At 39.4% G+C, this 24,365-nt stretch overlaps 1 protein-coding gene across 3 annotated transcripts in view; it reads left to right on the top strand.

Moving 5' to 3' along the window:
• POLA1 (DNA polymerase alpha 1, catalytic subunit) overlaps positions 1-24,365 on the top strand; it is a 181,814-nt gene extending 157,449 nt beyond the window's left edge. Inside the window, exons 32-33 of one of the 3 annotated variants that reach the window (XM_033147224.1) lie at positions 14,619-14,738; positions 23,189-23,225. In XM_033147224.1, coding sequence (XP_033003115.1) covers positions 14,619-14,695 — 77 coding nt within the window. In that variant the 3' untranslated portion in view covers positions 14,696-14,738; positions 23,189-23,225. Of the gene's footprint in view, positions 1-14,618; positions 14,739-22,813; positions 22,981-23,188 lie in introns of those variants that run through there. The other 2 variants (XM_033147226.1, XM_033147225.1) reach the window with 2 other exon arrangements.

Here is a 24,365-nt window from a genome sequence, read left to right as displayed (position 1 = left end):
GAACTGTAAACTAGATATAGATACATAGATAGTCTTTAGCTGGCAACCTGTTTCTACAGTGGCACCACCAATACTTCCGCAGTGCAACGATGTCCACTAATTGCTTTGGGCACTTTAGAAGGGAGCATTTCTCTTCTTCTGAACTGAACGGCCTGATCTTGTTGCTTACAGCTTTCCAGTGCTGCCATTTTCTCTGCAGCTTACTGTGCTCTATTGACTACTTCGTGCCAGGGCAGAGGCCAGATTAGTGGTGCATTGCATTGTGGCCTCTGTATCTGGCTGAATTGTGTTAGGAAACCTGGGTCACCGATTCTTTCTTACATTTGACTTAATCAAGCTGCAAACCATGCAAGTACAAGAGTGTGGACAATGATCCTTGCCAAACAAACAGCACCAGTCATGGAGCCAATAAAATAGGAGCTGAGGAACCTACTCTTGAACATTATAATGCATGTGTGGCTTACTACCTATTCCAGGCACACATTTCTCTTGCAGCTGCTCTTAGATATGTTGCCATATGATCAGATTTTGATGTGGATGTTGAAATGAAGGACTGCAAGCAGAAGATTCATACCCACTGAATGCAGCAAGTGGAAAGAGGGTGGTGGAGTCTGAAGGTTGTCTGCTTTCCTCCCAACCCCAGCAGAATCTCCATGATGTGGTCAGAAGGATCAAGATCAGAACATTTTGTAAATGAAGAAGGCACAACACACACACACAGAGAGAGAGAGAGAGAGAGAGAGAGAGAGAGAGAGAGAGTAGTATACTAGATAAAATATTATTTAATGTGATTAAGTCTCCATCTCTAAAATTCAGTTACATATATTATGTTGGTACTACCCGTAGATACTTCCTTTATGGAAGGGTGTATAAGAGAAAGCAAATGCTGTAGCTTTTCTCATGAGATTAGAAGAACACAAGTGGGACCTGCAACAAAATGTTGTAGAATATTCTCAGTCAAGATCAATCCCCACCCCTTCCGTTTTCCATATTTATGTTTTAAATGACACTAAACATTCTGTGATTCCTGAAGGCCACTGAGCATGCTCAGTCCTTGCTAAACTTTCCTTGTTTTCCCTCCTTTTTAAATTTTAAACTTAAATACTTACACATGCCTAGTGAACCCTTACCCCACATATGTAGAAACCACTACCTTATTTTTGAGGGCCCCTGTTTCATTTCCAGACTGTTGGGCATTCAACCACATGAGTTTAATATTATTATATATTATGTTTTCCATTCCCAAGGCAAATGCCAAAGGCAAAACCCTATCTGTGGACACAGCAGTACTGCTAGCAGGTGAAATCTAGCCTCTTAAAATGCTGCAGATTGCAAATTAGAAAATTCTGAAGAAAAAATTGAAGCACCATCTTCTGCTTTGAAGGCCTCTGTGACATGTCCTTTGCTAGGCAATTATCCTGGATGGGATTAAAATTCAGGGTGGAGGAACAAGAAATTGGCACCCATCTTTAGAAAGATATCACTGCCAATTGGTATGTCTCACCACTTTCTACAGGGCATCTCTTAAGTCTGGAAATGGGAAGAGCGAAAAATCTAATCAAAGAAAGAATCACCGACATTGAACACCCAAACGACCTCAATCGACTTTCAATAATCTGTATGATCATCAAAGGCTTCACTTAGCAAATTACCTTAAGTCATTAGAGAACCCTAAACATCTCTGGGCATTTTCCAGGGCTCGTCTTAATGCTCTCCCCTCAGGTCTCTTAGTGGGCAGATACAACAAGACCCCGATTGATCAAAGACTATGCCTCTGTGGTGGCAATGAGATCAAATCCACTGGGCATGTCCGTCTATATTGCCCACTGTATTGCAACTCAAGGAAAGAACTGATCGAACCGCTTCTGGTGAAACAGCCCGGTCGATCAGAGGAAGCCTACACCAGATATCTTTTAGCTGATAAAGACATAGAGACCACTAAGACCGTTGCAAAATTTTGCTACATAGCAACAAGAATAAGACGCACTGTGATGATAGCAAATACCAGTGATTGATATCCTAGTTGAACTACCGTAGGACTATTGCAGGAATGTCGACAGGTGGTTAAGATCCATCTATAACAATTTTATAAAACTTTTAAAATCTCCAAAATTTTAATTGTAATTTTACTAAGTAGATATTGATTTTATGAATTGGACTGTATAATTTTCTTGCTGGTCTTTGACCGTATTAAATATTTATTTTTTAAAAAAAGTATGTCTCACCAGTGCTAGCCTTTGGGTAATTTCTGTCCATTACGGCAACAGGAAGCCAAAGATATGAGTCAAAGCAAGTGTGCGCTGTATACTGGATTTCTGGCAAGATGGTCTGTGGGGAGGGTACCATCAGTACAATGGAATTCTAATTGACTCGGTATCATAGAGAAATTTTGTCCTGACCATTATTATAAGCATATTGTTTTGGTATGACCCATATTGGGATGCCAGATGAAATAATATGGTAAATGTGAGTTCATTGTGTGTTGTGATTTTATGATTGTCTCTCATGCTACTCTAGCTTTCCCATCCAGAACAATAACTAGAAAGAGAGCATAATGGGAACTACATTAATTTCTGTAAAGACAATGGTGCCAGAATGTTTAGTGTCTGTCTATATAGCATTTGATTAATGTTGTCATTAGACAAGCGAAAAGCTTGAAAGCAGGGAGCATCATTGTGTGCTAGGAAAATAGTTTCTTTCACCCCAGGTTATCAAAACAAACTATTTTGCAGGTTTCTTCTCTTTATTTTGCCTTTTGCTGGTTTTCCTTTGTCCTTAGACATGAATTTTTTGGCTTCCTTGCTGATTTGTGTCTTGTCTTTAAGTGCAGGAAGACCGTAAGGTGTTCCAGATGCTGTCCTCAGTCAGACTTTATCCAGCCTGTCTCCTTCTGGCCTAAATTGAGTATAACCCATAATGGAGTGCATCTGACCTCATCTGAGAAGGACAGCTTCACATATAAGTGCACAACTGACCCACTATAGTTGATTAATAGAACAAATCCAAAGTCATAATATGTCAATAGCCAGTTTTATGTGGAACGCGCACAAAAGGCATGACGAAATGAGCACCAGACAGGTTGTTAAGGTGACCCAACAACAACATTTCAATGGAATGTTTGAATGGGTGATACAAGTGCAGTGTATACAGATATAATTACTCTGACTGAATATGCAGCCAATCTCTATTGCAGAAACCATATCACATGCACTTCCAATGTTACCTATAACATGAGGCTAGAAAATTCAGGCCTATAAAATAAAGAGAATTTTTTGGGTTTGTATCCACTCATAGGTTGCTCTTCAAAATTACCTCCCTGCCCTTCCTTTCACAGAGTGCTCCAATGGAGCAAATAAAATTTCGTGACTAGAGGATACAGTACATCATCTGCTACAATTTATCATAATTAAAATAAATTATAAGACAAAATTCTTTAAATATCTTGTAAGCTTCCTCAAAAATTAAAATTGAGGTGCAGGGTGTAAATATTTTAAACAAACAAATATGATATAGTTAAATTGTGTTACAATTCCTGCAAAGCTGACTTTCAGGTCCAACAAATGAAACTAGAAGTTGTATAAGGCTGTGTTGTTCTATTAAAAAAAGCTGTCAAGATATGAAATATGAATGAATCAAAAATTTGAATAGAATCTATTTTTTATTAAAATTCTGAAAGAAACAGACCTGACCACATAATTTCTACAGTTTGAATCAAAGGGCATAATATTGTATAAATCAGTTATGTACTCTCAACTACCGGTACTTGATCAATGTGGTTAAAAAGTGATGTTACATAATGATAAAAGCAGTAACAGTGAGAATGTATTAATAATTCAAAAAGAACTATAATAGTAATGATAAAATATGCAACTATTATTAAAATGCACAAACATGGTCAAGATCAACCCAAGATTAAATATTAGGGTTGAGAAAAAAAATGCAAAATAACCTGCATTTAATGAGTTGTAAGTATTGCCCAAATAAAGAAAAGAGAAATAAAGTGCATATACTGGCAGAATAAATGAGTCTACAACGATGGAGGCCAAGTAGAAATTTAAACAGCAGATTGCTATAAATATAAAATGTAATAATTATGAAAATCAGAAATCTGGTCCAAGAGGCATTAAACTATTAGATCACAGAGGTTTAAAAGGAGCATTCAGAGAAGACAGGGAAATTGCAGAGAAATGAAACAAATTCTTTGCATATGTCTTCACTGCAGAAGAGGTTAGAGAAATGAATACATGAACTGTTTTTAAGGTAATATATTGGACAAATCAGATCAACTAAAGGTGACAAAATAAGACTTTAAAAAAAACAACTGACAAATGTAACATTAGCAAGTCACCAGGTTTGGATGATGATAATTCGAGAGTTTGTAAAAAGAATTAAGAGGTGTGAACTGAAAGAACTATAATGAAATCATTTCCTCTTTGATAAGTTGGTATGTCACCCTAAATGGAGGAGAGGGGGGCTTCAGCTGATGGTTGAAGGCCTCCTGCCACTATACAAAAGGTGCAAAAAAAAAAAAATCTCTTTCCTGGATTACCGGTAATCGTTTCCAATTATTGCATGTGTGAAGTTGGGATTTTTTTGGCTCAATGTGTATAACTTTACACATCCTAACATTGAACATTACTTGCTATTTTGTAGCCTGTTTACCCCATTTAGAGATATGCTGTTGGAACTCTTCATAGTCTGTTTAGGATTTCCCCATCCTAAATCATTTGATTTTATCTACAGACGTGGCTACAGTAGATAACTCACTGCTCACCCCTTAGGAAGGGATGAGCATCAGACAAGTTTGTTAAGGTGAAGACTTTGTATCCATCTTAGTTGTAGAATACAGCATACAAAGGGTTCAGTCACAGTCTTTGCAAATGTCCCATACAATGGTACCTCAGGTTAAGAACTTAATTCGTTCTGGAGTTCCGTTCTTAACCTGAAACAGTTCTTAAACTGAGGTACCATTTTAGCTAATGGGGCCTCCTGCCACCGCCACATGATTTCTGTTCTCATCCTGAAGCAAAGTTCTTAACCCGAGGTACAATTTCTGGGTTAGCGGACTCTGTAACCTGAAGCATCTGTAACCCGAGGTACCACTGTACTTGCATTTTATAGCTTCCTTCGCTCAGCTTTAAACTATGGTTCTTTATCCTGTCTTGTTTTAAAGCTGTTAGCTGTGGCTTGGGACACTTGTGAAGCTATAGTTAGTTAGCTGGCTTGTTTGCTTTCTTGAAGTAGGGTTGCCATATTTCAAAAAGTGAAAATCCAGACACGAAAATTATTGAGCTTTTTGGGGGGGAAAGTTGTAGAGTTTTGGGGGTGGTTTGTTGTTGTTTTGGCCAAAGTTGTTCAGCGTTTGTTGCAATATTGCAGAAAAAGAAAAGAAAGAAATAGTTAGGCTACTTTTAAGGAAATTCAGCAAAATCTAGACTTCAGACATGGGTTGCCATATGTCCGCATTCTCCCAGACATTTCAGCAATTTCCACCTAGACACTATTTGAGACTGCCATATTCTGGTATGTCCGGGAAATTCTGGGTGTATGGCGACCCTACTTGAAGCAGCAGTGTGTAGAGTAGTGAGGCTTGCTCTTACATCTGCTTACTATGTTACGGAGTGGGGTATTAAAATTGTTTTCACATATGGAATCTCTTTGTCCGCATTGCTTCTTATGGGAAAAAAATATCATAAATGAAACAGTCTACAGTTTCAGAGGTCTGAGAAAATATGAGGCCAAGGATGGGGTCTTGGTTCAAAATAAAAGGGCAGGTTTTAAAAATATATGCAGTTATAAAAAATAATCATTTAGCCATGGACACCCTACTAGGAAAGCAGTCTGTGGCAATATCATTTTTTTTTAGATTTCTCCTGATACTTAGCAGCAGTATTCTTGTTAGCATTCCTTCCTTCCTTAATTAGTTCCCATATTGCCCTGAAACCCTGGCCCACCTGGCGGCAAGTCAGTATGTTGACTCCCCAGTCCAGGGTCAATCCGTGTGTCCAAAGTCCCACAGAGATCCTGGCGGTTCCAGGCTGAGGTCCACCAATATGGTTAGTTGAACAGACACAGCACTTTGCATGCTGATTGCAGCTTCTGGGCTTGATGACACATGTGACCCTCACTTCTTCCAAGCCTTCTCCAGCTGAGGAATCACACCCCTCCTCCCAGAGTTAGCAAACCCCACCTGGCCAGCTAGGGAGCTGGGCTGTGTGCCCTTGCCTGCCTCGGCCTCCTGGAGCACCTTGCCCACTGCTCCCTATGCCTCAGAGTCCACTGTGTTCATGGAGACACCTCTGGCTCTGGTAGGTGGTTCCTGCTGCTCTGGCTCCTGACCCCTTGGGACCCTCTGTTACCCTACACCAACCTCTCCTTCCTGATCCCCTGCTTTCCCCAGTGTGTCCCAGTCCCACCTACACCCCTCACCAGGATCCTCTTCCTCTGCATTGTTCTGCCAGTTCATGACACATATACAGAGATGTTATGAATGTTGGAAAACTGGTGATGGTTGACAATCCCAACCATTTTTCGATACACTCACGGATAGACTGGTGAAACTTAAACATACAAATAAGATTCCTTCATGTGTGAATCACTTGTGAAGGAGGCATCATGTGGTTACCATTAGTAGAGTCACACTGCTGGCACTACCCCCAGATGTTCACACATTAGTGTGAACTATCTACACCAAGCGTTCCAATGTATAGACAGCTTCCATAAGATCAGAAATCATGCAAGACTGACAGGAATTATTGTCATTATATTGTTTCTCTGTGCAATTTTGTACTTTCACTAGTACAAGTCCAGAAAATGGGAACGTATACTGGTGAATGCTTTGACACTCGCAGCGTCCGTCTGGGATTAACTACAGGTATTCACTATACCCACTCAGAGGCTTGTATTTATTCATATTCTTTGAAGGATGTGTACTCAATGATAGCAATATAAAAGAAGTGATGATTGAATCACTACTGATCGCAGCAGTTGAATCTTGCTTATGGTAAGATACGGTGTAGGACTTGGGAATAATTCATACCATTGGTGGTTAATGACTTGCATTGCAGCCTGCTTGTTATAAGAGAATCACATAGTGAAGTCTGTGGACTTTTCCCTGTTCTCGGTGCATCATCTTGTCCTAAAACAACCGTGAAACAAAAGTACCTGGCAACTTTCAGCTGCACCTAGATCTCAGATTCCAGTACTGTGTCCACCTACTGTTATACAGTACTGAATGAGCTAATCTTGCTAGAAGAAGAAGAGTTTGGATTTGATATCCCGCTTTTCACTACCCGAAGGAGTCTCAAAGCGGCTAACATTCTCCTTTCCCTTCCTCCCCCACAACAAACACTCTGTGAGGTGAGTGAGGCTGAGAGACTTCAGAGAAGTGTGACTAGCCCAAGGTCACCCAGCAGCTGCATGTGGAGGAGTGGAGACGCGAACCGGGTTCCCCAGATAACGAGTCTACCACTCTTAACCACTACACCACACTGGCTAGGCGACACCATGATCCTGATGTGGAGAATTAGAAACAGTGCAGATCATGCTGTCTCAATTTATTTATTTCATTTCTATACTAGCTTTCTGGTAAAGCACTAAAGGCAATTTACATTTCAACATACTAAAAAAAGTATGTACTTTTGTCTCGGGCCATTGATGGTCTCAGAAGGTGATGGCATGGACTCCATGGTCTGGGCTTTTCATCTGCTTTTTTCAGGGCACCGGGGATCAGTTACCAAAATGCACCATTTCGTTTTCTTCTTCCCCAACCTTCTCCTTAACCCCCAATATGAAATTAATTTTATGGGAATTGTAATCACTATTTTGTCTACAGTGCTTCTGATAATGAGTAGTCTTCATTCTTCAAGGAGAAATGTAAAGTACTACACTTGGGCAAAAAAAAATGAAAGGCACAAATACAGGATGGGTGACACCTGGCTTGAGAGCAGTACATGTGAAAAGGATCTAGGAGTCTTGGTAGACCACAAACTTGACATGAGTCAACAGTGTGATGCAGCAGCTAAAAAAGCCAATGCAATTTTGGGCTGCATCAATAGGAGTATAGCGTCTAGATCAAGGGAAGTAATAGTACCACTATATTCTGCTCTGGTCAGACCTCACCTGGAATACTGTGTCCAGTTCTGGGCACCACAGTTCAAGAAGGATACTGACAAGCTGGAACTTGTCCAGAAGAGGGCAACCAAAATGGTCAAAGGCCTGGAAACAATGCCTTATGAGGAACGGCTTAGGGAGCTGGGTATGTTTAGCCTGGAGAAGAGAAGGTTAAGGGGTGATATGATAGCCATGTCGTATAGAGGAGGGTGAAAGGTTGTTTTCTGCTGCTCCAGAGAAGCGGACACAGAGCAATGGATTCAAACTACAAGAAAGAAGATTCCACCTAAACATTAGGAAGAACTTCCTGACAGTGAGAGCTGTTCGGCAGTGGAATTTGCTACCAAGGAGTGTGATGGAGTCTCCTTCTTTGGAGGTCTTTAAGCAGAGGCTTGACAGCCATCTGTCAGGAATGCTTTGATGGTGTTTCCTGCTTGGCAGGGGGTTGGACTGGATGGCCCTTGTGGTCTCTTCCAACTCTATGATTCTATGATTCATAAAGCGAAACACTGAAACACCAAGTATAGTTCAATGGTTATAGTGCTGAATTAGGATTGGGGACACCCAATTTCAGATCCTCAGTCAGATATGAAGCTCACTGTGTAACCTTGGGCTTGCCACTCACACAGCCTAACCTATTTCAAGGAGTTGTAGGATGGAGTAAATATGTGTAATCTAAGGGACTAGACATGAAAATGAAGGCAAATGGAAAGTAAAGATAATGAAGGAGGTGAGTTTTGAAATGTGAGTGAAGAAGTTGGTTAATAGGATGAAGCCAGGCAGAAGCTAGAAAATAAGATTCCATTGGTAGGGGGCATCCAGGAAATAGAAATTGTGTGGGGTTTTTTGAGATTATGGAGACTACTAGAGGAGCAAACAAGAATGTGTGGGGGGGGGGAGAGAAATAGTAACATAATGGGGATTTAACATATTAGAAAGAGAGATAAGATATTTTTTTAATGACATGAAAGAAAATGCCATTGTAAAAACCAACAAAGAAAAGTAGCTTGTGCATAACCTAAGTAGAATCAATTGTGAGCTGAAGAATTCAAGGTAAACGGATTTCAAAAAAGAAACAGGAAGACAGAATCAAACACAGGAAGACAGAGAATCAAACACTTCAGCAGCAGGACCAGAAGAGGAGCAAAGCAGCTGTGAACTCTGCTCAGAGAGCCTGTACATTCCTGCTAAACCATGGTTTAAATTTACTCATGAGGAAAATTGCTTCACTTCGTCAAGAGTTTTCCAGAGATACTGAACTTGTCTTCTGTAGGTGAGCATCTGGTGTGTCTTGACACAAATCTAGACCCTGGAAAGTGCTGTGTGGCCCTTTTCAGTTCCCAAACCCAGAGAGATGATAGAAGTATGGAAGAATGGCCTCTCTGGCAATGGAATTTGAAGCAGACCATTGGAGAGAAGAGAATGTGACATTAACCCTTCACTTCTTCCTCCATTGTCACTACATCAAAACAAGTTGTTGAGTTGCCACAAACAGAAAATTAATTTGTGTCATCTGCTTTGCATTGCTTTGCTAAACACTTAAGTGCAAACAAAGGGATGTTTTCCAATCCAGAAACTAGCTTTCAGATTTTCTTTAAGCCATAGGTTAGAACCTGTGGCCCTCGAGGTGTTGATTGGCCAGCATGGCCAATGGTTAGGGATGTTGGGAACTGTAGTGCAGCCAGGGGTGTTCTTAGCCCCTTGGCTGCCGGGGGCGGGAAGCCAAGAGGCACCCCTGGGGGCGGGGGTTCGAGGTGCGTGCGTGCGTGCGTCATGACGCACGCGACGCCCCGCCTCCAGGGGTGCCGGGCGGCAGATTCGGGAGTCTTTGCAGCTCGCAAAGACTCCCGAAGAAGCCGCCGCCCGGCAGCAGCACCCCTTCTTGCCGCGGCTGCTCGTGCCTGCGTGAGCAGCCGCTGCAAGAAGGGGTGCTGGGCGACGGATTCGGGAGTCTTTGCGGGCTGCAAAGACTCCCAATTCGGCGATGGAGCAAGCGGCGGTGCGTGGGGGTGACATGCGGCGGCCCCTCCCACCACGCACCACCGGTCACCCGGGGAGGAGCAGCGCTGCTGCTCCCGGGGTGACGGAGGGAGCGGCGGCGCGTGGGAGTGGCGGGAGGGGCCGCCGCTTGTCACCCCCACCCGCCGCTGCTCACCCTGTCACTGGGGGCGTACCGCCCCTACCGCCCCTCCCCAGCGACGCCCCTGAGTGCAGCAGCATCTGGAGGGTCATAGGCTCCCCATCCCTGATTTAAGCTAAACAAACTCACCCTTCATTCTACATAGCTTCTGGTCTCCTGGATGTAGGTGGTTGGACTGCAGCTACAGCAACTGATTTTAATGAGTGAAGTAAACTGCGTCAAAGGTCTTCATTTTCTGCATCAGCAAAGGTTGAAGCCCACTTGACCCACCATGGGCATTTTTCGTTCACATGGATACTTCAGTGTCTGAGGGTTAAGCATTTCTGCAAGGGTGATTTGTACCTGGCTGACAATATTCAAGTACAAAATAGACATCTGTCTGATTAGTGTGTCAGATAAGAAAGTTTCACATATATAGATTAACTGTTTTTACATTTAAGATGCACATAAGACAGGAGTGGGAAAGAATTTAGCTTTTTGTTGCATGTAATTTGAACAAGAAAGCAACATTTGTACGTGTTTGTGCTCTTCGTATCGCATGAAATGAGCATGCTTTTAAGTTTTGCTTTGAATTTTATTAAAATACTTTTTATCCTATACACTCCAGTCAGATGTTCAAAGTGGCCTTGGGGAGGAACAATCTAAAACAATACTAAAACGGCAGTGCAAATCCAAATCAGAGAATAAGCAAAATAGACACTAATAAATGTGCATCTACACAGAAGTGTTTTTAACCTGTGCCCAGTGAAGTATCTAATCAGGTCAAATGAGGCAAAAACAGTTTCCACAATGTGGCTCTAGTGAGAACAGCTTGTCATGTGTACACCACATTGGAAGGAGAGCAGGTACACGAAGCAGAGCCTTCCTTAACTATTGCAGGCAGGCTCATGTGGGAGCCAGCAGTCCTTCAGATATTCAGCTCTCAGACCATTTAGGGCTCTAAAGGTCAAAACCAGCAAGTTCAATTCATCCTGGTGTCAAACTGAGAAGAATGAATAGGTGCAACGTTGATGTTTTATGACTGAATAAATGAGCAGCTGCATTTGTAGCAATTGAAATTTTACATAAACATGGACACCCAAGCATAGCAAAGGAAAAAGTTTGTGAAAAGGCCAGCTATATGAATAAAAATAATAATGAAAGGAAGTGGAAAGAAGAATGACTAGAACCTCTGGTTTCAGCTGTGCATTGGCAAATGCAGTCCTGAATGTGAGACCAGAGATAATTCCAGGCATTGCCTGGTAATTTGAATTTGATTTAGTCTTACCATGTGACTTTTCATTAATATATATTTCTTTCTTTTTTAAGGAAATCCAGTAAACTTCCATGCCAATTTTATTTCTTTATGTGCACAGCCCCAAATGTAACTTACAAATCTATTGTTTCATATAATCATAATTTGAACACATAAGTAAAACTGAACTACGATCAATTCCAATGTGAATTGTGTTATTTATTCATTTAGACAATTTATATACCGCTTAATCACAGTTGTCTCTGGTGTGCCATAATTGTACATCAAACGCAATGATACAATTAAAGATAAAATCAGCTGAAAAATATAAAATAAGAATTGTGGGAGTTCCACAAAATCCTGTTGATAAAACAGAGTTGATATAGAAAGTCTTACAAGCTTTTTGAAGTAAGATAGATTGGTTGTTGTTTGCAGGGACAAAACCTGTGGGCAGCTGGAGGTGTTTTTGTCTATACAGTTACGTGCAGTGCTGCTGAGACATGTCTTGACTTTTTGTACTGTTCCCAGAACTAGCAGGGCTTGGTGGTTCCTGTCCTGCTGCTTCCGCCTGCCCACACAGGCCTCCAGTTGCCGGCTGATCAGCTCGGGGGTGGGTGCTTGCAGAAGTCTCAGCTCACAGATTATGCCCATTCAGATTGGCAGCTGCACAAACAAATCAGTAATCATGCCCTTGTCCCAAATCCAAGACCTCTAGTGCTTGGATGGGCAAGTCCTGCAGCCAATCAGATGCATTGTCTTGTATAGCCTAAAAGCAGCTGCCTCTTTTCACATGCTGGGACTAGACTGTGGGCCATCTCACCCCAACCAGAGAGAAACAGGTCAGAGATCTCTGCTTGACTTCTGCCCACACTGCCAAAAGCTACTGGTGTCATTTGCAGATGCTACACTCATCCACTGGTGAAACATATTGCAGGGTGGCAGTATAGCAGAAGAACCAATCCAGAGGACTGGGAAGAGGGGGTGGGATTTCCAGTACTTGAAATAAAAGCCTCCATTCTGTTATAAACAGAGGGAGAGGTAGAGTGCAATGAGAGGACAAGTTAAGAGGGAGGTGAGATTGGTATAAACCACATCAAATGCAGATGCAAAAATATGAGCAGAAGCAGCCCAGGCCAGCAAGGCATTGTGGGAGAAGGACCAGCCAAATCTCAGGACCCCTGATCCCAATATCACAGCAGCAGTTTGCCATGGCTATGTGGAAACCTGTCTCCCTTACAGGACACTCCTATTTTATGTTGATGTTCTCCTAGGGTGGGTGAATAATCCAAAATGTCTCCCAGTGTTTCCCAAATGAAAAGTAAGGAACAACTTTCAAGGTGTCCTGGCTTTTTTACTTTTTGAAATATGGCAACCCTACCTATCTACTTTCAAGATGCTTAAACCCAGATGCTTACACTAAGGACTTGACTTAATAGGTTCCTGATTATTACTTGAAATTTCTGGACTAAATTAGAGGTCACAGAGGCAGATATAGTTATTTGCTTAGGTGCTTACCACATTCATGTATAAATCCATTTTTTCCATTGTAAGAGAAGTACAGGTGAGGGCAGTAGAACCCTCCCCCCTCAATATTGTATCTCTCATCTGGAGATGAGCACCGCACCCTATAGTCACCCCATGTTTAGATTTTAGCCTCACTCACTGCTTTCTCTTAATTAGTGCTATTTTTCTAGAAACAGAGGTGCTGGAACTCACCCTTGTTCTCTTATAATGGCAATGGCGCCTACCTCCCAATGCAGATTCTGCATTTTATGCAAAGTCACTTCTTCTACAGCTTAAGATCTTTGTTTACAATGGGCCGAGAATCATTTTAACATGTTTATTGGATGTTGGTTTTGCAGTTCTGTGATTTTGCCTATCCTTCTCTGAGCATTATAAATGGTTATTTCTAAAATCGAACAGAATCAAATTAAATTGAATCCAGTTTTTCACATTACATTGTTCAAGAGATTTAGTTGAGTAAAGATGTACTTTCACACAGACTTTGGCTACATTTTTTCCATATAGCCTCCTTAATAATTTTGACGATATGAAATAGTTGTCAGATTAGGAATCACTTTAATTATTTTCCTTTTTTTACTCAAATGTTGTTACTTACAGAAATGGCTACAATGTTTATATTCAGAATATTGTTTTGTGTTTCTGTAATGGGAAATGCCATTTGCTGAAGCAATATGCATAGCAATATGTATTGCCTGTGGCAGTGAAATACCTTTAAGGCCTGGGCCTTCACTGTTTGAAAGCAACTTTTGTGAAGGAAATTGCCTTTGTTGATGATACTTCACTTTAAATGTGTTCCCTGTTTTGTTACTCAGGCAAAATAGAAAGCCACAGCACCTTGAATTATATTTTTGGCTGTGTTCACTTTGTCCAGAAGAGACTTTGGATGCTTTAGATATGTAGTACTTTTATATACTAAAATAAATATATTTTAAATATATGGGTAGATGTTCTTTAAAAATTGCAATAAAATCATTGTAATTCATAGAACATGCTGTAATTCAGAGATAAATATAAAATACAATCTGTGTATTTGATTGCAGGTAACAGAGTTAAATGTGCCAGCAATTTCAAGCACAGTTTGATATTTCCTATAATGAAATATAATGCAAAAAAATTAAACATCCAATATCAATGGTTTCTAAACGGTTTTGATATTTCTTTTTGTCCTTTTCCATGAAGAGTAATTTATTTCCCTTTTTAAAGTGTGGGCAGAGTGATTACTAGCACACTGTAATGTAATTGTGTTGCATTGATAAAATAAAAATTGTCCTTTATCTGTGTCCTGATAATGTTCAATTTACAGGCTGGCTTCTCTGCCACCTCTTCACTGCTTTGAGTATTCCAGTTCTCCTCCCTTCCTGCTCTGAGAGCGCACAGAACTGTTTGAAATCCACTGGTACAATTGTCAAATCAATTATTCATTCTCTGCAATTATACTCGCACAAAGAACATTTTGCTGGTCTGAATGATGATTAAATTAACAGCTATTCCAGCTGCCTGATAACATCTAATAGAATATTCATAAGCCCAAAATGGAATGAATTATCTCCATTAACTTCATCATGTTCACTTAATTACATGCTTGTTATTGTATTTACACCTTGTTAGATACCGCTGAAGCTGATCCAGTGGCTGGCCAGGAATTGGAAGCGTCTGTCATGGGGCAGTTGGAGCGCATTTTGTAGGAAATGCTATTTATTTTAAATGCTCCACCTGCTGGGAGCCAAGGTTAGTCAGCAGCACTGAGATGAATTGGGAAACGGGGTGTAAAAAGAAATAATGTGCTTCTGACAGGCTCCGTGGCTTTTAAGTTGCTCTCATTCAGCCACTTCACAAAAAATTATTTTATTCCATCTTTCAGTGATGATGACATGATTGCTTTTGGGTAATCATTTACCATTCTGATTTTATTTTTTGAAGTAAATTGTCTGAAGTAATAGGTTCTTGGAATTACAGCATGTCTTGCTCCCCCCCCCCTTAGAACTTTATTTAAGCTTGTCTTCCAGCATTTAACCCGAGTCTGCTCTTTCGTTTGATCTTCTAACTTTATTTATACAACAGTGCTTAATGATCCTGCACAGTGTTTCCCACCCACCCCCACATACACGCACAAAAAATAAATAAAATAAATTTTGTCCAGTGTGGTTGACAGTATTCTTATATCCCCCAGCAAGGGGGCACATGCAATTTCCCTCAGAGGTACAAATACAAAACACCTTTTTAGCCCAGCCCCTGATACAGTCATTTCATCCTATTGAAATACATTTATCACTTTTCAAGGTAACTTTGCTCTCATGGAAGATGGTAAAGTCACCACTCTCACCTTTAGATACCAGCCTACAATATCCTCCTTACATGTTCTTTATGCTTTTACAAGTGGCCAGGCTTCTCGGCCAGACCTCCGTACTTACATCTGCAATAACTCTGTTCCCTAGTGCTGGCCTATTGCAGGGGAAAATGGCTCCTTGTGTTGATTTGAATCTGAACTAGACCAATAGTGAATGGAGTCATAATCACACTTCTAAATATTTGTGAGATCACTGTAATAAAGCACTCAGACCCTGTTTCTTATTCAGCCTAGAAGCTGTATTTTTGTATTGGCATAAAAAAGTGAGGATAATTATTTTTAAGAAAAGGGATCCTGCTTTCGGAATAACACTGGTAGACTTCAGCAGCCAATGGTGATAGTGTCAACGGTTTTTGTTTAAAGCGCTTTGTTTTGTTGATGAGAGAGATAATCTTCATATATTCAATATGTTTTGCTGTTAAAAAAAATCATTCAGGACAGAACAGAAGAATTATTTATTTGGATACTTGTAGTATGTCAGGTGCTTTTCAAACAGAAGAATAAAAATAGCATTCTCTACCCTGAAGTATATATGAAACATTGGGATGCGGTGAAGAATGGAGAGAATTTTGAGTGCATTTGTCAAAACCAGTAACACAGTTTTAGATGTCCTTAAGTATTAGTTGTCACTTTCTCTGATATTCAGCATATTATATGTAAATTAGTCCTGTTGAAATAGATGTAACTTCATTTCTGTGCCATGTCTTTCGAACTAGATATAAGACTTCATTGGTCTGTGTCTACAAACGAATAGGTTAGCAGAGAGTCTACACAGCAGAACACCATTTATGTTAATCTAACGGGCTGATGTTCTACCAGCAGTTATGTTATATAGCTGCCTCATCTCTTAGTATTGCTGCTAGTTATGTTTTCCTTCGTATTGACATAGTAGAAATGGCAAAGCTAAGGTTAACGCCATGAATAAGGGTGTTGTGTATTATAAAGTGGGTAACCCATGTAATTAAAAAAGGCTTGCCTTAACTGATTTCATAATTGACAGAATATTTATTTAACTTGCTGTAAATTGACACACCTCTAGACAGAGACAATTATGACTGACTGTATAACATCTGACAGAACCAATTATGACTGACTGTTGTTTGCTACCTTTGCAAAGAAATAAATGAAACACAGATATTTAGAACAGAGACTGCTGCCTGTGTGCCTGTGCTTGCTATAATTAAAATACAATAACCAGTAGGTGAAGTAAAAACATGGTTCCTAATGGTTTCTAATTTAGCATATTCGTTAAGTCTTCAAATAAAACCGTTAGCATGAGAACTAAATAGGAATGATGCACAGGGTCCTTAAGACACAAGTATAATAGTATATGTTAAGTGTGTATGTGTGTGCATGTCAAGCTATTTGAAACTGAATATATGTGTAATATATTTTTGTGCATGCACACACAACATACACACTGAACATTAATAAAAGCTAAGCTATTTGACACAATAATTGAGTGGGTTTGCTGATTAATAATAATATTATGAAAACCCTGGTTGTCCATTCAGTTATATGTAAAATATAAAAGCCTTCCATATAAATGAAAGCAATTAAAATACTTGGCTTCTACTTTCAGCTTATGTGGGCACCATTTATTGAAAGGAAAATTATATAATTCGGATATTTTGAAACAAGATTGAACGACCACAATCATATTAGCTTCAACCATCAAACTAAGTCAATCAGTGTTTCATCTCAGTTACCAGAAAAGGGCCATTTTCCAATTAAGTTTAAAGATTTGTTGATGCTATCTGAATTTTATTTCATTTTTTTCATTAAAATCCTAGTAATATTTAAGGTCTTTCTTTTATACCTATTAAAACATTGTTTTTTTCTGCATAGTGTTCATTTTGTATTGATATTGTGAAAGGGGTATTTGGGGTTGTTGTTTTTTGTAATATAAATATAAAAAGTCTGTGAGAGCTATGGTTTCAGCTGCTATAAAACTGTATTCCATACATATATTTAAATGTTCCACATGCCACTTCAGTCATATTACAACTTTGTTCTCAGAAAGGATTAACTGCTCTATTGATTAAAGTCTCATTTAGGAAGAAAAAGTGAGCTTTTATATGCATCTCCAAGCTGGATGGTATGGTAACCTGAAAGTATTGACTGGCTGTGTGATATACAGCGGTCACAATTGTCTTTTACTAAGAAGAGCACAGAGTGATGCTGGTTGTCATTCTTACTCTGCTGTGTGGCAGCGCAAATAGTCCCCTTTCTAACCAACCTGGTGGGAAAAGTCAATATCCCATCAGCAGAGGAGGTAAACACATCAGGAGCTGTGTCCTCTCTCATCTTCCCTCCTCTATATTACTACAGTTCTTTAAATCTATTCTCCCCAGTCATCGGATGCACTTCTGTCATTCAAATGCATAGTACTGCTATACTGCAGATATAGCTGTGGTCTGAATTTAATACTGTACTGTAGATCCTTTTGTTGTTTTATATTTCAGAATAAAACATCCCCTCATTGATTTCACATAGTTCCTTATTTTTATACCATTAGCACACTTCGTTAGATTTCTTCCTTTTTAATTTTGAATCTCAGTAGCAGTAATATTTTTTAAAAATTTTTAATGGGGGTTACCTTGGACATCTTAGCCAACATCCAAAGTTCCCTACACAAGACTTTTTCAAACCCCTTTCCTTTTTTTGGCAGCAGCTCCCCATGTGTGCTAAGATGACCACCCAAAGGTTAGAGCTCTCCAGAGTAATTTTATTATGTTCAAGTGGACCTGGCAAAACAGCCTCTGTGCCTGTAGCACTTTGCACACATTCATATAACTCTCTGTATACAAGCCATTGCTTAATTTCCTTCCATTTATATTGTACTTCTGTTTGGATTGCATCGTTGATGTTTAAATATAGTGAACAAAACTGAGCAGCTCCTGTAGCGATAACCAGAAACGCTTTTTAATTGTGTCTTCCAGTGTAAATTTGATGATGATGAGATGATTTGATACAGTGCCTAAGAAGAAAGCACTGTACAAAGATAAAACAGACAAAGCCCTTCTCACGAGCTTACAATCTAATTAAGATAGCATAAAAAGGGGGGTGGAAGGAAAAAAGCAAAGAAGGTAACTAACAGATCTAATATGAGTAAATGTGCATATTTAGGTGCAGTTGACAAAATCTGTGCTGTATAAAATATGGAAAGCCATATGAAGCCAATGAAGAGAAAATGTCGCTTGATATTGTCAAATAGAATAGAAACACAGGTAGAGCGTAGAAAACACTAGAGGGGAAACCCTGCAATCCAAAGCAGGTTTATTCAGAAATAAGTCTGTACTAAGTTTACTTAGGATTGCAGTTGTAGGGTTGTATTCACTGCTAGTCCTCCTCGAGTAGACCCTTTGAAGTTAATACACATGACATACTTAGGTTCATTCATTTATATGGGTCTATTCTGAGCAGACCTGTGTTGGATACAACGCTTAGTCTACAATTGTGTACACACGTACCTAGACTATGGGACAAAATGATTTTAACAATAACATATTGTTCGCTCAGTGACGTATTTTTCCAAATGCAACTGCTTCCGGACTGCTTCCAGACAGTGCACTTTGATTGCTCTTGTGCTCTAAGAATCATTAAAACTATTTTACCCCCATTTTGAAATTTGATGTTGCAACACAATTACAATATAGTGACATATATAGTGGCCTTCATTTTGTTAAACACTAGATGTTAACATTTTGATCCTCAGCATATTTCAGCAATTAAAGAATATCCTGATGTATTGGATATTCAACCATTCTGGTCTTCCAATTTGTACAGGGTATTTAATGATAGCAGATCTCTTAATGCTTTGGGTTAATGGCTTAATGAAAACATAAGAAGAGCCTGCTGGATCAGGCCAATGGCCATTATCTTTGGTGTCGGTAAATGGGCTAATATCTCCTCACACAGAGCTGTATGAACACATTAGAGGAACACTAGGTTCATATCTCAGTGATAGGTGCAAAGATGTTTACCAACAAAATAGAAGCAGTCAGTTAGCAGGAAATGAGAGTGTGCTGTGTGAAGAACAAAACCCTCTTCAGACCTTATTTTGCAGTGAGGAAGAACTAAGACTGAATAGATTCAGGTAGGTAGCCATGTTGGTCTCACGCAGTCGAAATATATAAAAAATTAAAAAATAGTCCAGTGGCACCTTAGAGACCAACTAAGTTTGTTCTTGGTATAAGCTTTCGTGTGCATGCACACTTCTTCAGATACACTGAAACAAAAGTCATCTGAAGTGTGCATGCACATGAAAGGTTATACCAAGAACAAACTTAGTTGATCTCTAAGGTGCCACTGGACAATTTTTTAATTTTTTTTTAATATTAAGACTGAATACATGGCATTCTCAAGCTCCAGGATTTGGGACTCCCATATCTGCGATGGGCACTGCCCATTTGGTGGAGAATTTTAAATTTTAGACTAGGAGTGGGGTAGAGTCGGGTTCAAATGCCTACTTAGCCATGAAGTTAATGGAGAGCCCCTAGCTCAGTTATTTTTTTCCAAGCTAACTATCCTCACGGGACTGCTAAGAAAAAATGGAAGGAGAAAGCCGTGCACATTACCCTGAGAGCAAGAGAGGGGTAAAACATTATAAAGAAATACGTATCTGAAGTGTGCATGCACACGAAAGCTCATACCAATAACAAACTTAGTTGGTCTCTAAGGTGCTAAAGAAATACAGGTACATGTAAGACAGCTTTTAAGTTTTCAGTAAAACCCTGAATCAAGGTTAAGAATTAAGATTAAGAATCCACCAAAAAGGATTTTAAAATGTTAGAATTTATTTTAAGATTTTCTGACTTCCTAGTATAATATGCATTCTAGGTATTACCGTCATTATTAAAGTTACCGGTAAAAGTGTTTGGGAACTTGGTGCAAAACACAAGCAGCCATTTTAACCAGAGCTGGGTGAGGATTTTGGTAGCAGTATTGCTAGCTTCTGGCCCATTTTCAGGCCCAATTCAAAGTACTGGTTATCACCATTTAGGCCCCAAATGACTTGGGACTAGGATAGTTGAGGACCGTATCCCATATAAGTCTGCCTGTTCACTCAGTGTCAGAGGTACATAGGAAAGGGCCTTATGTGTGTTCAGACAATGGCCTCTTGTCCCTTGCTTAATTGCATTTAAATACCAAGTGAACATTTATTTGTTCCAGCTGCTCTTTCAGTTGACTAGCCTCTGACTGACTGACTGACTGACTGACTGACTTACCTACTTACTTATTAAAATTTATGCACTGCTGGATTACCAAAAGGAATTTACAAAAAGACTTGTTATCCCTTTGGCTTTTTGATTAGGTTGGATCCAAACATGCCCTCCTGAAGACTGCTGTGCTACCTACCACACTGCTCCAGAGGGTTCCTCAACCCATTTTCAGGGATCGCACAGGGCTGTGGGGGGAAAGGGAGAGCTCAGATTGGAGAGCATCTCATTCTGGGGCCAGAACTCCACTGATGGAATTCTGGATTCAGTCCTTTATCTGCTGTGTTGCATGTTTTGCACTTTTAATATTGCAGGATAGTTTACAGAGTAGATTCTACTACTAAGGGCAGAGGGACAGTTCAAAGGTAGCCCCACATATGGCCTATTATAATAATTCAGCCTCGTATGACTATGACCAGGTGCTGCTCCAAGAATGAAGTACAGCCTAAGCTACGCAAAAGCACTCCTGACTCCATGCTGAGATTCTAAGTACAAAGCAAGATCTGAGAGGACTCTCAAACTATGTACCTACACACTTAACATGCATTATCTCGCTAATCCTCTTAACACCCTTTAAAAAGGGCCAGTATTATCGCTCCCATATTGCAGATGGCAAATTTGGCCTCTGACAATAGTGGTTTGGCTAAGACCAACTACTGAATTTAGCGAAGGTGATATTTCAACTGAAGGCTTTCTTGTTCAGTGGTACATATATATATATGAGAGAGAGAGAGAGAGAGAGAGAGAGAGAGAGAGAGAGAGAGAGAGAGAAAATGAATGCTATGCTAGCTTATGTGAGTGATCTATTGATCACACATCTCAATTTTTTCCTTTCAGTAAATTACAATGTCTAGTCATGATCCTTTTCCTACTTTTTAAATTGCTTATTTCTCCATTTTACACCTTCAGTAAATCAGCAGAAACATTCAAATTGGAATCAGTCCATCTGTTCAGTAGAACACAAACTAGATGTTCACTACCAAGCAATTGGTGGTGATGTTGTTTTTCTCTTATTGGCTCCTATGTCTTGAAATGATTCAGTTCCTTGAAATATCCTGGCACAAAAGTAACCTGTAGTTCTTAGGCACTTAAACTCACTATACTCAATATGTGTGCACTTTATCTGAGTTATTGGGGGGGGGGGGACCTGACGAAATTTTGAAGTTTGAATCACTGAATATTTGGGGAAATGAGACTAGCTTAGTGGTAGAACAAATATACAGGTGAAGCTCAAAAAATTAGAATATTGTGGAAAAGTCCATTTATGTAAGCAGTTAGCTACTGGAGTTTAATATATGAGTTAGACTCATGATATGCAAAGCGAGGTATGTCAAGCCTTTGTTTGTTATAATTGTGATGATTATGGCGTACAGCTGATGAAAACCCCAAAGTTGAAATTGTTAATTTGGGGTTCTCATCAACTGTACGCCATAATCATCACAGTTATAACAAATAAACGCTTGACATATCTCGCTTTGCATGTCATGAGTCTATCTCATATATTAGCTTCACCTTTTAAGTTGAATTACTGAAAGAAATGAACCTTTCCATGATTCTAATTTTTCGAGTTTCACCTGTATATGCCTTTGCATGCAGAAGGTTCCATGTTCAATATCTGGCATCTCCAATTAAATGGACCAGGTAGCAGGTGATGTGAAATGCTTCTGTCTGAGAACCTAGAGAGCTGCTTGCAGAGTGCATGATATTAGCTGGCGGATAAACGGTGTGACCTGTGTTTTCTTCCCTTTGGCATTCGTATTTTTTAACTTGTTTTCTTAAGATAGCCAGGGAAGCAAACAAGGCTCCCTAGAAATCTAAACAAAACACGGAACATGTTTGCTAATTTCATATGTTCTGATTCAGGCCTATCACTTAAAATGGACTTGTAAAATTAAAAAAGTTGAAGTTTGAGATATGGGAAGAATGCACATCTAATCTTAATATACTGTTTCCGAGAATACCTTTCTGCAGTAACTTCCACATGCTTTGCAATAGGCTTGTAAAGGCAAGTTCCCAGTATCCTGCATTATTGCAAATATTTTCAGTAATCAGATCTATGAAGAGGGTTCAGTACATAGAAAGCAGATTGCCAGGCAACCATGCCATTAAGTAGCATTCTGCTTTTTTAAAAATTAAACTCTTTAAAGAGAAGCTACTATCTGTTGGTTCTGGTAACCTGGGGGAACTGTTCCCTCGTCTTCTTTCTCTTCCCCCTCCCACCCCCATTTATTCAGCATTAATGGACAAACAGTGTTTCCTGACATTTACTGACAGAAGGTGTAGCACCAATTCAGTTGGGGCATGACAGGTGGGTTGACTAATTCCCTGATGAGCTGGATTCAGTCTCTTTGTCAGTAACAAGTCTGACACTCTCCTAAACATGCTGACCAATGTACTTTTTAAAAAACAACAACAACATAAGAATCAGAAGAAGAGGAAGCTCAGTAAAAAGGCATGTTGAATAGAAGTCTGGGAAATTTGGGTTCTCAGAGTCAGTAACCCTATACCAGAGTGTGTTTTAAAAGACCAGAGAGTCCTGGGATTAGTGGCTATAAAATGATAAGTTCCTTGTTCGGATCTTTCAGTTTGTTATTTCTCTCTCCCAACAGGTTGTGTGAATAACAACAGGCTGGAAGAAACCAAGGAGAACTACAAAAAACTGAAAAGCACAGTAGACAAATGGTTGTCAGTGAGCAGCTACTCTGAAGTGAACCTCGGCAAACTCTTTCAGACATTCAATATAGTAAAATCTGTGGGTGATCCCAGTACTTAAGCACTGTGTGTGGGTAGAATGGAACAAAAGGCTTTTGTGGACTCTTTTGTAGGCAAATATCTTCCTTGTTTTCATTTCTAGTTTTCCATCTATAGATGCACACCAGTGTTGTATCTTGTTTAAAAACACACAAGTATACGTCAAATATTGGTAAAAAAATATTAAAAGGTCATGTTAAAAGTCAGTATATATACTGAACACCTGTACCACTTACTTTTCAATAAATATCTATTTGTTGTATATCTGGACCTAGAAGGGAAGAAAGGGGTGGAGAAAGAGCTTCTTTAATTGAATAATTCCCAGTGAGAGTTGCTGGAATGTAAGTGATCCTAGACTTTGCTCCAGGGTAGTTAGTAGAGGTGCTTTCAGGAAAAGAGGTTAGTGGAGGTCTCAGTAGGAGCACTAATGTTTTCTCTTTTCACAATTTATCTACTTCATGATCATATACACAGCAGTTAAAAACAATACTAAAGCCAAATTCTTTCTATTAATACTTGATTCTAATGTGATCTTTATTTTTGAACCTATATTTGAGGGAATTTTTCGGCAAAACAGTATTCGTTCAAACAATAAATAAATATTGTGCTGTAAAGACGCAGAGTAACCACATGGAAATGAATGCTAAAGCACCAATTAACTTTTGTACAGGGCAAGGAGACTGTATGTATGCAGCAGATTCTTCATACCACACACACATATCTAAATGTTACACTTTGGTTCCTTTGGGTTCAACATAATAAACAGCAGTGCTTGCTGTGGCGAGAAAAAGGAAACAAGACATAAAAATGGAACTTATTTCAGCCAACAAATAAAAGTAACTTCTATATCGTATAAAGCAAATAAAGCCAAGGCAAAGTTTTAAGAGAGATTTAACAATGGTGTCTAATCTGTTTAATGCCAGTAAAATAATGAACAGAAATGTTAACATTTATTGGTACATGCTAAAGCATTTCTAAATGTGTGTGTAAAGTTTTATACTGTTGAAAGGAAAATAATAAAGTTTTCTAATGTAA

The sequence above is a fragment of the Lacerta agilis genome, chromosome 4 (assembly GCF_009819535.1).
Source record: "Lacerta agilis isolate rLacAgi1 chromosome 4, rLacAgi1.pri, whole genome shotgun sequence".
Lineage (NCBI taxonomy): Eukaryota > Metazoa > Chordata > Lepidosauria > Squamata > Lacertidae > Lacerta > Lacerta agilis.
This window is presented reverse-complemented; position numbering and strand designations above follow the sequence as displayed.